A 17,505-nucleotide genomic window follows, 5' to 3' on the forward strand; every position below is an offset into this window, starting at 1 on the left:
CCCCAGGAGAAGCCTCCATCAGCCACAGGGCCTCTTACCCAGAGAATTTGGTATTTGTGGTAGTGGAGCCTGTTGTGGCTCCTGCATGACATGGGACGCTTGTTTCTACCACAGGCAGGGTGGTAGTACCACCTCTTGGGGCCCTGGGCACTCACTCCAGCCCAAGCTGCAGGGGGTGCCTGGTCTGTGGGTGCAGCTGGGTGCTAAGCTGATGGGTACTGGGGAGGTGTAGCCCTCGCTGCTTATGCAGCCTTATGGGAGTGAGCTGTGCTGTTATGGAGCTGCATGGCTTGTCCCCCTGCGCCTGGGCTTCCTGCGTGGGCCTGTCTGTGTGTGGCACTGTCACCCCTTCCATCCTTGCCCCAGCAGGGCTACAGAGTCAGAGCAAAGCAAAAGGAAGCCTTTGAGGTAGGGGTGGGGAGTAGTGGGGAGCGGGTGCAAGCACTTTCTGGCAGGCAGACCCCCTTTCTGGGGCTGCTTGTGGCACCTGCTGCCCCACACAAGGCTCCTGGCTTGGTGTGGTGCCAGCTGTGACCCAGCTCAGCTCTGCCCACAGGCAGGGCATCCCTGGCCAAGCATTGCAGTGCTGCACTGCGGAAGGAGACTGCCAGAGCCCGGTGGCATATCAAGAACAGATTTATTTAAAAAGTGACAATCATGTAGTTCATCTCGTGAAGAGCTCTGCAGCACTGGCAGCCTGGCCTCAGCCCCTGTGCTCGCTGGGAGCATGTGGAGTGTGTAATGAATGGCAGGGAGGCAGGGGCTGGCACAGCAGCAGCCACAGGGTCTCAGGCCTGACCCAGTCAAGAGGTGACGGAGACAAATGCAGCTCCGACAGCAGTGAGGAAGATGTCGGGTAGCTGAGAAAAACCTGAGGTATATCCCAGCCCATGGTGCAGAGCTGCTGAGTCAGGCAGGGCTGGCCCCCTTGGAGGATGCACAGTTAGAAAAAATACAAAAACAAGGTCTCTAGAAAACGTTGATTCTTGCACAGTAGAAAATAGATCTGCCTGATTTTGGAAAGCAATTTGGTTTTTAACATCTAGTGCTGATTGTTCCCCTGCGGTGCAGGAGGGTGATGCCGGTGGCTGTGCACGCGCTCGGGGGCTGGTGTGCCTAGAAATCCCGGGAGAAGGCTCGCTCCTGCCCCGCGACCGCATGTGGGCCAAGGTCAGGCCTTCTTCACGTCGTTGTGGTGCTCTTGCCGCAGCGCTCGGGGCAGCTTGGGGTTGATGAAGAATCCTTTCAAGAACAAGTCTCGGACGAAATACGGCAGGTAGCGGTGTATGAAATACATGAGCCCAAGGCCCTGCCCTGGGTAGTAGCGCACAGCTGGGTTGGCAGCCAGGAGCCCGTCCGTGATGCTGTTCACCACTGCGCTGAGGTCCTCCACCGCCACCTTCATGAACTGGATGAACTGGCGGTTGATCTCCTCCACGTAGTCCTCGCCATAGGCCTGCAGCAGCTCCCGGGGCAGGCTGGCCACCAGCTGCTGCTTCTGCAGGTTCCAGAAGGCAGGGTCGCATGTTGTCCCTGCAAGGACGTGGCCCCCTGTGAGCTGTGTGGTCCCCCCTCCTCCAGCCCCCCTGGCATGGGTGCCAGCAGTCCCCAGTCTGCTCCCAGCCTCCTGGGAAAAGATATGCCATGAGGGAAGCACGGTGGGAGCACCGTGGTGGCTCTTGGTGTTGTGGGACTGGGCCAGCAGTCTTGAACCCTGCCTGCAAGGGGGACAGTGCTACCATAAACATGGCTGAGCTGGTTCAGCCAGCCCTGGTAGCAGAAGAACTGCTGGCAGGGCTTGATCCTGACCCTTCCTCACAGCAACTGGAGCCCAAAGGCCACAGGAGGGCCATCATCCCCAGGGAGGTGGCTGGGGATGCTCAGAAGTTGCATCCTGCACCACCAGCTGCTCCTGCTATTGCCCCATCTTCTGCCTCCCCAAGTTACCTGCCCTTTGCCTGTGGGCACAGGTAGCAAGTGGGCACCGACCCTCTTACCTGTTTTGTAGTAGCCAGGCAGGACGAGGCTGACTTTGACCCCCCAGGGCTGGAGCTCGCTGCGGAAGGTGTCCATGAGCAGGCTGAGGGCTGCCTTTGAGGCCCCGTAGGCTGCCAGGCAGGGGAAGGGTAGGTCACCTTGCAGGAGCAAAAGGATGAGTGAGCGAGCTCTCGGGCAGCTGTCTGTGTGGTTGGGGGCAGGCAGGGACCAGGAGGGCTTGCGTAGGGCCACGCTCCTGGCCCCTGCACAAGGGCTTAGGTTTTGTTTTGCTGAGAAAGCAACTGGAATTTGCTTCAAATTAGTGTGTTTTAATGGGGGGGGGGATGGCGGGAAGAGGAAGCTGGTTTTCCCTCCCCGGCCAGCCAAAGCTTGGGGTTGTCATCTCCAATGTAGGCGTGTGGCAGCTGGGCTGGGGTTGCCCACACTGCCTGCCACTGGGTTGCCTGTCTCCAGGATGCACAAAGAGCCCCATGGCTCCCCATTTCTGGGTGCCCGCTTTGGGGCTCAGCAATGCCACCAGGTCGCTGGTGCCAGCCTGATGCAGGCTGGCTGGGGAGGTGGAGGTGCCCGGGGCGGGTAGGAGCCGTGCTGCACCATGGGGATGCCTGACCCATACCCAGGCTGGGGGTGCCAGGGGTCTGGTGGGCCATGCCGAAGGCAGGCTGCTCACCTGCGGGGCTGCTCACGGTGACAATGCGGCCGCCGGTGGAGCGGAGCAGGGGCAGCAGCCCCTTGGTGAGCTCCAGCGAACCGAAGAAGTTCACCTCCATGCAGGTGCGAAATTTGCCCAGCGGTGAGAGCTCGGCATCGGCAATGGTGTCATTGAAGCCAGCGTTGTTCACCAGTCCCCAGAGCCCTGCAGGGATGGGATGCTCAAAGAGGTGACCCGAATGGGTGACACCCCCCCCACCCTGGCTACCCCCAGCTACTCCCCAGCTCATGGGGGTCCTGCAGGGGAATTGTTGGGTGCCCCAGGACAAGCCCCATTAGCAGAGGCTGTTGGCACAGGTGCCTGCAGGGATGCAGCCCACAGTGGGGAGCACATAGAGGCCTGGCACTGCCACACTGGCTGCAGGCTGAGGTCCCGGGAAGCTGCATGGGGTCCCTGGGGAGGGGGTGTACCAAGGGCTCCTACCTGTGCTGTTGGTGTGGGCCTGGATGTGCTGCAGGACACGCTGGATGTCCTCCGGCTTGGTCAGGTCCATCTGCAGCAGCGTCAGACTCGGCGAGCAGCTCCTGCGCAGCTCCTGGGCACCGGAACCCTGCGGGTCCAGCACGCTGGCAAAAACCCGAAAGCCCATGGCGTCCAAGTGCTGTGCCGTCGCCTGCCCAAAGCCTGAGTCACAGCCTGCAAGAGCCAAGAGGAGACCTGCAGTGGGTGGTGACAGCCACCGGCCAGCTGTCCGCAGCCCCCAGGGACCCCCTAGCTCTGCCTCTGCATCCCCAGGGACCAACTTCAGGGACCAAACCCTCCCCCTGGCATTAGTCCCCCTCCTCGGGACCACCCTGGCTCGTCACCCTGCTCCCAGGGACATGACCTTGCTCTGGGGCATTCGCAGGTCACGGAGCTGCTGTTTTCTATCATCACACACAGGAGGAAGAAAACACTCCCTTATCTGCAGCCCCATCGTGCCCTGAGCGCCTCTTTGATGCGAGGTTCAGGTAAAACTGCGGGCATGCTGAAGCACTGGGACAGCCCAGAGCGATGCGGGGTGGGAGCCATCAACCCCCAAAATAAATAGCCTCCAAAAGCTCCATCGGGCACCATACAGAGCTGGCACAAGGCTCCACGGGAGACGCTGCCTCTCCCTGACTGCTTTTTGCCTCCCAGAAATGGTGGCCAAGAGGCACAGCAACTGCTTGCCTGGCTGGGGTGCCGAGGGGATTAAAAAGGGGGAGGGAAAAAAGAGGGATCCTGGTCTGTTCCTGCCACCCCTCATCCTTCAAGGGAGCAGCTGACTGGGATGTCCCATGCTGGAGAGCACTGGGTGCTGCCATGCCTGGGTCCAGCCTCATCTCCTCCATTTCAGCTTGAGCAGGGGCACTGCAGGTGACATCGTCACCCACAAAGCCACTGTCGGGGTGGCTGGGGGACAGCCTGGGCAGGAGCTGGGTGTCACGGGGCAGCTGCAGGACCAGTGGCCGGGGCACAGCGGCTGGGATGCAAACAAACAGCAGCAGCAAGGTACAGCCTGTTCCTGGGGTGATGGCAGTGCTGATAGCTCGGAGGAGCCTGCACCACTGCTGCTGCCCAGTCACATTAACCTTTAACAAGGGAGCGCTGCAGGGGCAGCCCCATGGGCCCTGCACCCTCCTGCCTGGCACCCTTGGGTGCTCCTTAGGACATGCCTGAGAAAGGGCCCTATCCGGCACCTGGAGCCACCCCAGGATTGACGCAACGGCAGCCCCGGGCACTGCCACCCACTCCATGGGCCCCCACGAGACAGCAGCCCCTCGGTGGGCATGGGGACCGGCTGCCCCCCCTTCAGCTCCCTGCTCCCACACCCCCAGGCTGGGGTTGGGTCACTGCTGGCTCCAGCTCCCGGGGTGCTAGCTAAGCCATCCTCGGCTCGGCATCCACAGGCTGGTCCCCAGCTCGGCTTTATTGCTGCAGCAGAAACCCATAATAAAGCCCCTGGCCAGAGGCCAGGGCAATAACACACCCCGGAGGTGCTCAGCTGGCAGGAAGGGGCTGCAGGGGGACCCCCCACCCTGCTTTCTCATGCAACACCCAGCACCCATCATGGGTGCATGCCGGGCCAGCTCAGCATCGCCCCCGGTGCCGCAGGGGATGCCGAAGCTGCTGTGGGCTGCCGGCTGCACATCCGCCTCTCCCCTCGCTGGGAACAGGTCGTGCTGCCAGCAGCTGGCCAGATAAGGTGCATTTCGCTTTTCCCAACAAGGCAGGAGAAAACTGCAATAAAGATAAGGTTCAAAAATAAAAGTGCTCGCAGCCACGGCCTCACCGTGCTGCAGCCAGCACCCTGCCTACCACCGCCGCCAGGACACGGTTACCTGCGCTGCTCCTGCCCCAGCTGGCAAGAAAAACTTCCAGTCCAAACACCAAGCTCCCCGTCACCTCCTGAGCCTCAAAACACTGGGAAACATCCCAAAAACCCGAGAGACAGGTTTGCCGGGTTGTTACAGGCAAGCCTGGCAAGGAGGGAGCAAACACAGCCGCGTGCCGTCCGAGCCAGGCAGGGTTTGTTTTGCCTTAAAGGAGTGGGGCGGTCGGAGGGTTTGTTTCGGAAGTTTTAATTTATTCACACACACACACAAAAAAAAAAAAAAAAAAAAAAAAAACCACCCCTCGCAGGAGGCCCGGGGCCAGGAGGGTGAGGATGCTCTGGTGTCATTTAAGGTCTCCAGCACTGCTCAGCTTCCCAGCCGCTGCGCTCAGGCATGGCCAAGAGTGCAGGGAGGGACAATTAAACCCTCTGGGACTATAACACATGGCCCCAAAGCACAGCAGCTCGCTGAGGACCATGCTCGCTCCCTGTGGCTACCAGCACTCAAGTCACTGGCCTCGCCGGGGCTGGCATGAGAGCCGCTGCCGCTGGCTTAGCTCCGCCGGGAGCGCTGGAGCCAGCCAGTCTGCATGGCCCCGGCGAGGCTGGCGCTGGGCACACCACCCTCCAAGGATGCTGCATCACGAGGAGATGTCGGCGCCAGCTCCCCTGCTCCCAGCTTGCCAACCGTTTTTGCATCCGTGCTGGCGGGAGGGACCATGGTCAGACCGAGCGCAGAAGCCCAGCATAGGGAGCACAGCAGAGGAGAGCAGGCGGGTTAAAGCCCCCCATCGGCCCCAGGCCAGCAGCCAGAGGCTTTTGCTGCAGCAGGAGCGAAGCCTGAACCTGGGCTGCAAAATCCAGCAGCACTCCGCAGGCTCGGCAAGCGGGGGCAAATGCTGGCTCCAGGGGCTGGCTGGCCTTCTGCTGGAGCACTGGGTCGGCAGCAATTCCCCTGGGACTTTGCAGAAGCTCCAGCCACTGCAGTGACTCCCCCAGGAGCAGGGCACACCAGCCTCCGCTGGGATTTTGGCAAACGAGCCCCAGCTTTACCTGTCTTGAGCAAGCAAAAAGGCTTGGCCTCCAGCATCACCGTTGGGGTGCCCTCTCACCCACTCAGGGAGGGCGAAGAGGACTGACCACGCAGCATCATGTGCCCACCACCCAGAGATGCCCCTTGCCAGTGAAAGCAGAGACACTGGAGGGCTGAGCTGTGCCAGCCCAGCAGCTCCCGGCCAGCCTGCCTGAGCCTCCGCTGCCCAGCCGTGGTGGGGGTAGGCACCGCTCACGCTTCCTCGCTGCTGGGAGCCAGGTTGGGCTCATGTGCCACTGGCTGAAGCTGCTGTCCCAGTTTGGTGTGGGCCCATTGTTTTCAGGTGAGTCAGGCATGGCACGGCACTGGCTTTTTGCTGTCTCATATTCGCGCTGCTCCTGCAGCCAGCACCAAGGCTGCCATGCATAGACACATGCTCAAAATCAACACCACGGTTTGCTGAGCAGAGCTGAGATGAGTGATAACATGGCTACCGCCGGGGAGCTGCCAAACCACAACCAACCCCCCTCACCCTTGCGCCCACTGCCAGCACGGTACGTGATGGAGGGCTGGTGGCACAGGTCCGCAGCGCTCACCCCGATGCAATGCAGGAGCAGCTTCCCCACCGGAGCTGTGAGCCGTGAATCCTCATCCCTGAGCTGTGGAGCTGCAAGCTGTGCATCCTCATGCTCAAGCCACAAGCCATGCATCCTCATCCCTGAGCCACACACGATGGGAAAGGATAAGCACAGACCTGCAAAACTCAGCAGCTAGAAGCACAGCTTGGCTGAAGAAGCTCCATGCAGCTGCAAAGCTGCCAAAAGCCTGGTGGGTGCCTGGGCACAGCAGCAGCTCCCCAGGAGCTGCTCTCTCCAGGGCCACCTCAGCCTGGGACCTCAGCATGGAAGCTGGAGAGGGGTTACCCCAGGACTGAGCATCCCTCTGATGGACCGGCTCCCCTGGGGTTAGCCCCGGCAGCATGGGCAGCCAGCAGCCCCAGGGGCACCCGCAGCAAGGGCAGGCAGCAGGGCGGCTGCTGGGCATCCCTTGAGGATGCCCCATCTTTCACCAAGCCAGGAGGCAACTGGGTGCTTGCCAGCTGGGTTGGGCACCTAGAGCAGCATCACCCCCTCCCCAGCTCTGCGGGCCATCACCTCAGTGCCCCACTTCCCCCCTACAGCCCTGCCACCGCTCCCTAAATCCCAGAACATCAATCCCACCTCCCACACAGAGCTTTTGGGCTGTGTGTCCCACCACCCTGTCCGAGATGCTTCGCCAAGACAGGGCTGTCACCAGCCTCCCAGCCCTGGGATGGTGTGGGGCTCAAGGACACCTTCAGCCAGAGGGGAGCCAGGGCACCGAGGCTGAGCAGATTAACACACTGAGCTGCTTGTTTCCATAGGCTCAAACTCAAATCCTGCCTGGGATGCCAAGCTAAACACGGCTGATGTTTTGCTTGGAGGTGTTGCCTTCTGGCCCCGGCAGGATTCATCACCGCCACCTCAGACCCAGCTCCTCTGGGTGCGGGATGGGATCGAGCCCAGCCGCGTGGCAGGGAGGCTCTGCCGGGCACCCGAACGGGAGCAGCAGGGACTGATCCTGGCTCAGGTGCTTGGGGACAGTCATCCTGGCTCCATCCTGGGAGCGCCATGGGAACCCCATGGAGGAGGAATCCCGGGGCAAGGTGGCATCAGAGGGGATGGGGCACCCCAAAAGGGACTCGGGGGGGGGGGGGGGTGTCCCTGTACGGAACAGGTCCAGGCAGGACGAAGCGCCCAGCAAAATCACACGTGGGCAAGGCCCTGCGGCCAACACCTCCCGGATGCCGCCCATGTTTGGAGCAAGGAGTGATAAAGGGGTGATGTAAGCCCCAGGCAAGAGGGAACAAATTCTTGGCAGGGCACTGGGGAGGGAGGGGACAGCAGGAGCACCTGTGCCCATGGCAGCTGAGCCACCACAGCCACCTGCCAGCTCCAGCCTCCCCAGCCAGCCATCACCCACCGCCCGCCTGCACCCAAGGTCCTGCTGGGGGAGCAGGGCCAGGCAGGGGCACTGGCAGCCCCCCCCAACCCCACTGCAGCTGGTGGCATCATCGTCAACAGGAAACCACACCCCAGCCGGCGGCTCGCACCACAGCATGCTGTGCTGGCAGCAGGGTATCCCCGCTCCCCACGGAGCCCCCCACAAGCAGCCTCTGTGCCTGGGTGCTGGCGGATGGGGCCAGGGTGGTAGCAGCCCCAGTGATGCTGCTGCTGGTCCTCGGTGCCTGGTTTTGGGAAGCCATGAGCCTAATTAAATTAAATTAAACTCAGGGAGATGCATGCCTCCAGGGATGACCCAAATCCCATCCCCAAATCCCTGGTGAGGGGACAACACACAAGCCCCCCTCCCAAGCAAAGCCTCAGCCTCCTTCCCCAGGCAGGACCTGAGCCAAAGGGGGGCACACACTGCTTCCCGGGGACCCCCTGCACAGCACAGCTATGCCGGAGGGAGATTACTGGCCAGGATGCTGACAGCTCCTGCATCCTGGGACAAAGTGCCACATCTGCATCCCTCCAGCAAGTTCTATGGGTCCAGGTGGGGGGTCAGGCAGCCCCTGAGCCCCCCTGGGAGGCCCATGGACCACAGCAGAAGGCAGAGCTGGGGATGCCCATCACCACAGGGGGTACACAGGTGACCCAACCCCCCTCCACACTGGGGACAAGGGCCAGATGGTGTGAATTACAAAGGATTAGCCAAGTGTTTCTGAAGCCTCACACACCATCACCTCCACCCAGGAAGATATCTTTCACTTAAACAAAACAGAAGGGGGGAAAAAATCTGATTTTCTGCCTAGACAACCCGAAGCAGCCAGACAGAGATGACAAGGAGCCCCGAGGCTGGCACAGATGGGCCCACAGCTCCTGAATTAAAGCCCATTTCTCAGGAGCAGGTGCCAGCTCCAGTGCCTCAGTATTGGGGACCCAACAGCACAAGAACAGCCATAAGATAAATCAGTGTCAGGAGCCACAGCCCTCCCCATCACTAAAAGCCCCCCCAGATGCCTTATACCCCGCCCCCCCCCCCCCCCCAAGCTGTAGGCAGCAGATGCTGCTTGCAGCCAGCAGGGCTAACGAAGCCAGGAGCTTGTTACATTGCAAATGGCCCTGGTGCAGCCAAGACAGAAATGAGCCCAGCCACCTTCCACTGCACAAGGCCAGTGCCTGGCGAGATGCTCGAGGATCCATCCACGAGCTTGCGGTCAGCCTCAGCCCAGGCTTTAAGCTCTCAGGAGGGCAGCTTCACACCCAGACCCACTAAGCTCAGTCTAAGGGCTTGCACCAGCAGAGTCAGCAGGTGCAAAAGCACCAGAGTCTTCTTCAGACACAGGAGCAGCAGGCACAGCACAGCCCAGGCGATAACCCAGCCCCGGCACAGCAGTGATGCTGCTGCTGGTGAGGATAAACCCAGGGCTCACAAACAGGCGGGGCGGAGGAAGTACCTCTCTTCCCAGTAACGCTGCAGCACTTTGGGGTTTCACAGAAAAAGGGCAGAGGAATTTCGTAGAAGCAGCCACTCGCCGCTTCCCGGGGCTGGACGGCATCTTCCAGCAGCTGCCGCCTCCACCGAGGGCAGATCCTCTCGCCAAAAGAAGCGGCCAGACTCCCGCCGTCAAGGATTCGAGCCTTCTGCAGGCAGGGATGAGCAAGAGAAGCAGCAGCACAGACATTACCTGGGAAAGGGCACTGCCGGGGATGTCCTAGATGGATATCCCCCCAAGAAGAGGAAGTTGTGAAGAGCTGTGGTGATAACCGGATTAATAATCACCTTCAGAGGGAACACGGCGAACCGGGAACATGGAGCCGTTGAGCTGCGAAAGTCATCCATCAGCAAGAGCTGTCGCTGGGAAGGACGCCCATGGCCCAGGGACAGCTTGACCGGATCAGTGCCGATGCCAAGCCAGTGCCAGTAACACATCTGCCTGGGATCTTGGAGAGGGAGAGGCCAGGTGGGAGCCAAGCTGGGAAGCCGGAAAGCTCCACCAGCCACAGCCAGGGAAAAAAAAATGAAAAAAAAAAAAAAGCTACAGCAGTTTCAGTGGAGTTATATCGGTTCAGGTGTATTTTGGTGATGAAATTCTACTTTGCTTGTAAGGTGCCATCTCATCACTCCCCTTGTCACAAGAATAAACTCCCACCACATACCACAAGCCCAGGCAAGCAGAAAAATGGGTGCAAGCCCTGCCCATCCCCACATCACAATGGGCTCTGCATTTGCTCCCTTGCAGCTTCCAGATCCATGTGGAGCTCAGGTTTTGGGGGTTTGTTTGGGGTTGGGTTTTTTTTGGTTTTTTTTTTGTTTTTTTTTTTTTTTAGAAACTGAGCAAAACACTTGAGTGACCACCAGCTGAGCTTCAGCCAAGACAGCTTTTGCAACACATCAAGCTGTTTAGACCTCCAGGCTAAGAGCCATACCCCTATGGCCACCTCAAGCCCCACCAGCCCCTTCTGTACCTGATTTAAGTTGTCCCCTCCTCACCCTCCACCTGCAGCTCCCACCAGCTCTTCAGAGTCAGAGTTTGAGTATCACAAGACTATTTTGGTGCATTTTCCCAAAATACATGAAGGTGGCCCTCCAGGCTGATGTGCTTGGACACAGTTGTGCTGACCAAGGCTGAACGGCAATGCACAGGGCAGCACCCACACGTGCCCTTCAGCTTGGGACAGCACAGGCAGAGCCCAGCACACCAGCTGAAGGGGGGACAGAAGTCACCAAGGGATGGCTGCACACCCCAGGTTATAGAGCTTGTCCTCACCTGGTAACTGGGACCCTGGAGAGGAGCAAGCATCGGTCACAGCATCATTGGACAGGGTCATGAGAAGCAGATGCACACAGCATGATGTTTATGCCAAACTGGAGCATGGCAACCAGAGCAGAGAAACAGGGTAGAGAGGGATCACAAATCTGCTCACAGGTATGTCTGGTGGAAGCTGAGAGACCCAGCACAAGAAGATCACCACCACCACCAGAAGAAACAGAGAAAGGCTTGAAAGAAGAGGCCAGACATTCAAAGCATCCACAGAAGACATCACAGCAGGTACCTCCTCCAGGACCTTGGCTCACCAGCCCATCCCTCCTCTCCATCCCCAGCCTGCCTGGGGAGCACCCACCATCTGGCTCCCCAGGGTCAACCACCCAGCAAAAGGATGCACCACCACAAAGCCTTTAAAGCTGAAAACTGCTTTTCAAGATTACAGCCTTAGAGCCAGCAAATCCTGGGACAGCACCATGTGCGACAGGGAAGCCAGCTTCCAACAGGGAAGTTGATAAAGCTCAGGGGCTGGCAGCTCTCCAGGGCAGAAGGAAGCAGAAGGGATACATTGCATGTGGAAGCACGCACAGGCTGGGACAGAGGAACGGGGACTGGAGATGGTGGATGTACCATAGCACCTTGAGAAGGAGGTAACAGGCATAATGCTGGGCAAGGTTTAAAAAAAAAAAAGTCCCAAACTATACCTCTAGCAACACACTGGCAGCATGAGGGCAATGGTCTTGGGTGTTTTCCACCTTGCAGGCTCTGCAGTGGTATCTCAGATCTGAGATTACAGGAGGAACATCAGGAGGTGAAAAGGCATGAAAGCCCTGCAGCCTTTCCTCCTGCATGGGTCAGCTGGGCAAGCAGAGGTCCCCCAGCAGGGGTTTTGGGCCAGCACTGAAAGAAGACCATTGGGAGAAGGCAAATGCTTGCCCAGGCTTGGTGGAGGCACCTTGAAGACACCCCCCCATCCCTGCTCAAGCCAAACCCTGGCTGGGCAAGCCCACCACCCCTGTGCTACCAGTAGTAAAAGCAGCACGGCTCTTCTGTAACCAGATCCTGGCTTGAGGGGAGCTAGACTCAACAGTGGGTAACACAATCCCAGACCTCATTAAAGATGTGCTGCTCATTGGGCTACAGGGCAGCAACTGCCTACACTTCTTCCAAAGTATCCATTCCCATCTGACAATCTCATTTCTGCAGGGAAGTCTCTGCTTTGTTACTCTCATGTCCCCGCATAACCCTGAGCACTAATCAAGCCAGCTTGGGTTTCTCTACCAACTCTGTTCTCCCACAGTGTGCAACTTCTATGTGCTTTTCCTCCTAATTAGCTGTGCTCATAATTTTTGGTTAACAGTGCTAAAAAAACCACCCCAACAGGTCTGTGTCATTAGTGGGCTTCAAAAATGCTTATTTAATAGATAAGTGAGAAAAAGCTGAGTGTATATATCTACATGTCTGCAGTGAGCAGGGGTAGGTATCTGTTTCTGAAGAAACCTAGCAAGGGCAAGAAGAATCCTAAAACCATGGAGGGCTGCTGACAAAGTGGGGGGAGAGCTTCAGCCCTGCAAAGAGAGATAGAGAAAGCAGGTTTTCTGCTCTACTCCCAGAAACCAGCAGCAAACCCCATAACTAGAGTCAAATGTTGCATTTTTTTTTTCCTTTAAATATGTAAGGGATTGCTTGTACACCAGGGTTGGAGTTTGGGTGTTTGGTTTTTGTCCTGTCCCCCTCGTCTCAGCTTGGAGGAACAGTTGTCTCTGCTGTTAATTTTTAATAGATCCTGGAAAAACCAAAGCAGTTCCAGGGAACGAGCTGATTTTCAGCCTGCATTTAACCTGGGTAAGACCCCAGGTATCTCTAAGCTGGCTCACCAGCTCCAGAAGCAGAGTGGAAGTTGCCTCTGGAGAGCTATAGTGCCTCTGCATGAAGCTTTACTCATCACAGGGCTGCTGGCAGGCTCAGCACCAAATACAGTCTGTGAGCGTGCCATGCTGGTGCTCCACCTGGAGCAGACGTGCTCATCCTGAAGCCAGCATGCATTACTTGACAGCCCCAAAATCTGGACCCCCGACATTTCTCAATCACCCAGTTTAGCTGGAAAACAGGTCTAAGAGACAACATCAAAGTCCAGATGGGAGCGATGCTGCTCTTTTACAAAGGAAAGTGATTTACCTTCATGGCAGAACTGTGAGAATCCCATCTGGATTGAATCACTCTGTCCTGCCACAGTCACCAGATGATACTTCAACATCTGTTGAGTCCATGGGAAACGTCAAAGCTCCGCTTGACTACAATCAAGTTGCAAAACCTCTGTTAACCTTGAGCATGATCTGAAGCTCTGACCCATTTCAGATTGTTAATGGGGCATGCAATTGTAACAAGAGAGCCTCACCAGGAAAACTGAGTTTCCCCTGCAGCGAGGAAGGAGGAGAATAGAGGAGAACATGGCAGGTTTGGCTCTGGAGCACCCTGACCTGCCAACTGGTTTTGTTCACAAAGATGATTTGTTGGGGGACAGACTGGTCTGCAGGTGCTTCCTGGCTTTGTAGGCTACACCAAGAAGGAGCAAGGATGCAAGAGACCCAAATCACCTCCCCCAGGCAGCACTCCTATGGCTTTAGGTTATTTCAGAGCTGTGTAATTCAGGTGCAACCTTTACACACAGAGCAACAATTCACTGTTTTCAACTTCTCATCCAAGCTGAAGAATCAATACCTTGCTACACAACTCGTGTCTTCCCTCTGCTGCGGCAAAACCCTGCAGGTATGCAAGGTCTATGGGCTGGTTTGCATTCAGTCCTTTCTGAGGATCAGGCAATTACCTATGGTCTGAAAAACCACCCCAAGCAGTCACACACAGCAGAGCTACACAACAGCAAGGGACTCACAACTGCTCCAGCTGCACAGCAGAGCCCCAGGGTGCTCACGGCCATCCCTCTACCACCTCCAGACACTAAACCCAGTTGTGTTGGGTGGTTTCTGTGGACTCACCGAATTTCAGAGGCATCCAACTAAGACCACAGGGACCAAAGGATGATCTAGGCTCACATCTAAACTGACCCAGGTCAAAGCCAAGCCTTGCATGAAGTGCTGTCAGCCTGGACCTGGTGAGGCCAAGCAGTGACAGTTCATCACCTCCCTCCAAGGCTGCTCTCGCAGACCATCCCCCTTGCACAAGCTACAGAGGCTGGACCGCTTTTTATATTGATTCTCGATAGGAAAGAGATAGGGGATACAAGCAACACCCTTCCTCTTTGCTCACACAGCTCAGAGGACTCCAAAGCACCCAAGGACACCCGATAGTGCTGTTTTCAGACTCTGGAAGGGGCACACACACACAGAAGCCTACCGTTTGATGCTCAGAGCAAGGCTGCTCCTGGTGAGCCTCCAGCATACACTTGCACCACTGGCCAGCAGTGCCAGCCACCAGCATCAGCACCCTGGGGTGCCCTGACCACACACTGGTGGTGAGGGATACCAGGTATCAGCTGCCTTGCAGCTTTCTGGTGCTTGATCAGCAGCTGCTCATACTGCAGGCACACTGGGGTCCCTGCAGCCTCCCATGCTTGGCCAAGGCCTGGGCCAGACCTTGGGCTCATCTTGGAGGCAGGTTTGGGCTCACAGGCAGGCTCAGGACAGCACATCAAGGGCAGCATGGAAACTGCTGCCGTCTCCCTCCCAGCCCTGGGCCAGAGCAGCTGATCTCCACTCCCCTCCTCATCCTGTCCGAACTCCCAGGGCTGACCTCTCCCAGCCCAGCTGCACAGGAGGGCATTCTCCTCCTCACTGCAAACAGCTGTGACCTCCCCTAGGAAGGCAGGATTAACACTTTCCTCACCCCCTGCCCCGAAGCCAGGCTGCAGACATGAGAGCCACACTCCTGGAGAAGCCAGACCATCAGGATGCAGAGCAAGAGCCCCAAAGTCACAGCCACAGATAAACAGCACTGCAGGCACTAAGTGGTCACCTACTTTGCTAGCCCAGGGGATGCACCATGGAAGACTGCAGCATTTCTCACTCCCCTCCAGCAGCAGGCAGCTGCCCATCCCTGCTCCAGCCAAATCCCAGCCCCTGAAATGCAAACCTGCAAGAGATGGGAAACACCACAGCTTTGTAGCCCCTGCACAGGGTCAGCAGCTTTGCTCTGCAGCTCCGCATCTGCTCTGCTACTTTCCCACTGAGCTGCACAGTGAGTTTTCCTTCAACCCCTCCCGTAAACTAAGTTTTGATCAGCCAGCCATGTCCAGACCAGCACATGGGGCTGGAGCATCACAGGCAGAGCTGGACTTGGGGTTGGAGCATCACAGGCAGAGCTGGACTTGGGGTTGGTCCCAGGGGGTCTGGGAGAGTGGGCAGCTGGAACAGCTGGGACCCCTCAACCGGGAGGTACAACAGCACTGCAGCCACATTCCCTTGCTCCAGTTAAGCATCACCTGTGCAACTCCCTGCCACAGGATTAAGCCAGCAGCAAGAAATGTAGAAAAGAGGAAACAATGCCCAAAGCTTTTTGGGCTGGGAGCTGCACTGCTCCACAGCGGGCATCAGGAAGGGACTTTATTGCATTTCTCAGCTGACCTGCAAGGTCTAGCATGACAGCCAGCATGGCTCACACACCTTCACTGATGCCCAGTATCCCTGGGCACCCAACTCCACGTTTCTCCCTCTGCTGTGTTTTGCTTCCCATGGGCAAGAGAAGGAAGGTCAGGCTGCCTTTCTCCAAGAGCTTGCTCCTGCACTGATCCTCCCTGGCTGCTCCCACAGGAGACACCAGCAGTGACTCAATACCCAGTTGCCAGGAGGTGTCCAGAATTAATCCGCAAAAGAATCAGGCCAATTACTATGCAAATACTCAAGCGAGGGATGCCATCCCAGGCAGAGCAGCCCTCGCATCTGCCCCTTAGCAGGCACCTGCTGTAGCAGCAGTAAGGAAACGTCGATCCCACACCACAGGCTGCGCCTTGAACCTGTAAAACCACAAAGTATTTACAGCCGAGAGCAAACACACCAGAGCTGCAGAGGTGTCACCTCAATGCACCAGGGTAAGAACACCTTGTTCCAGCCACTGACTCACTAATTATACAGGCAATGCCACAGAGCCAGGGCTGGCTTGACCTGGCGTGCCACAGGGCACCTGCGAGCGCATGGCTGTCAGACATGTCCTCCCCAGGCAGCCCTGCCCTGCCGCGGCTTTGACCTTCACTCAGTTGAATCATTCATTCATCTGCTGCCTCGCTCCTCCAAGCTTCTTCCTTCCGAGAGGCCTCCCTCCGCTTCCCACCGGCACCGCAGAGCCCTTCGAGCCGGACGGGGGACCTGGCTCTCACCTCTCCTTCTTAAAGACCCCCCCATCACAAGACCCAATTTTCTAGGAAATGCGCAAATCCCCTTCTCCAGCTTGGGGGTCTCCAAGCCCAGCCCAGCCATTCCCACCAGGATGCGGGCTCCTGTCCTTGGCAGCACCACTGAGGTCATGCCCATGGGTTTCCCTCCCCTACACATCCATGCGGAGCCAGCAGCACCCTCCCAGCACACCTGCGGCAACAACCACACTGGCTCCAGCACCTCCTCCTCATCCCATGTCTGCTGCTGTCATCTCACAGCAAAGCACCTGCTGACCCCAGCTACCTTCATCATCCTCCTGTCCCACTGCCAGGAGGAAGGAGAGAGGAAAGCAGTTGTATACCAAGATGCCCCAAAGAGATTCAGCCACCAAAAGCCAGAGCTGTGTGAAGCCTGGGCTGGGAGCACAGCACGTTCCCCGCGGAGCCACGTTCCCCACAGAGGAGCTCTGTGCCAGGCAGCCCCAAGAGGAGGCGGGCAGCAGCTGAGCAGGGGATTCCCCTGCAAAGAGGGGGAACAGCCTCGTTTGCCCCCAGGACAGAGCTCTGGTTGAAGCAGCAGTGCTCAGCCGCCGGTAGCCGGCTCCGTCGTAGCCTCTAGAGGTGCCACGAGAAGCTTTCTAAGAACAAGCATGACTCCAGAGGGGAGGAGAAGACAACCCTTGGGCCAGCTGAGGTGCTCCCAAACCAGCACTCCGGCCCTGCGCCAGCCCCACCACATGTCCCATCCAATCTTCCGGCTTTCAGAGGAAGCAGCTCCCGGCATCGCGCCGCGACGGGTGCTCGATGCACAAGGAGCTGCTTTTGCAGGGGCCAACGCAACTCCCTCACGGCTCCTCAGTTCAGGGCGAGGCCGACAGCAGGTACGGCCCGGCCGGTTCTGCTTGGACACGGAGGAGGGACGAGCAGGCCACCTCTCTGCCCGTGGGACGGCACCCAGACAGGCCCCCTCTTGCAGGACCTGACTGGTACCCGCTCCCCACTGCCCCCACGCCGGGGCCGTCGGGGCTTCGAGGCCGCTGTCCCCGCACTCACCTGTGACGAGAACGGCTCTGCCCGCCACCGGCAGCAACCTGCGGGGCGATGCCCGCCACAGCAGCAGGCAGGCGGCGGCGGCGGCCAGGGCGAGCCCCAGGGGCAGCGGCAGGCAGGCGCGGCACAGGCTCTGCAGCCCGGCCAGCAGCGCCAAGGGCAGCACCAGCCCCCGGCCCGGCCCCAGGGCCCGCCGGGCCGCCCGTAACGCCAGGCTACCGGCCAGCGCCGCCCACAGCGCGCCGTACGCCCACCGCTCCAGCCCCGGTTCCATCCCGGGCCCCGGCCCCGCCGCTGC

The 17,505-nt window shown here is 58.5% G+C and overlaps 1 protein-coding gene across 1 annotated transcript; it reads right to left on the bottom strand.

Annotated features, from left to right (window-relative positions):
* Positions 1 to 618: 618 nt before the first annotated feature.
* On the bottom strand, positions 619 to 17,505 carry HSD11B2 (hydroxysteroid 11-beta dehydrogenase 2). Its single transcript, XM_052798001.1, has 5 exons — positions 17,211 to 17,505; positions 3,134 to 3,346; positions 2,669 to 2,854; positions 1,998 to 2,135; positions 619 to 1,533 (listed from the first exon to the last, which is right to left on the bottom strand). Exons 1-5 carry the CDS (start codon positions 17,479 to 17,481, stop codon positions 1,172 to 1,174), a joined length of 1,170 nt encoding a protein of 389 aa, XP_052653961.1. The 5' UTR covers positions 17,482 to 17,505; the 3' UTR covers positions 619 to 1,171.

This window comes from Harpia harpyja, chromosome 9 (genome assembly GCF_026419915.1).
Source record: "Harpia harpyja isolate bHarHar1 chromosome 9, bHarHar1 primary haplotype, whole genome shotgun sequence".
NCBI lineage: Eukaryota > Metazoa > Chordata > Aves > Accipitriformes > Accipitridae > Harpia > Harpia harpyja.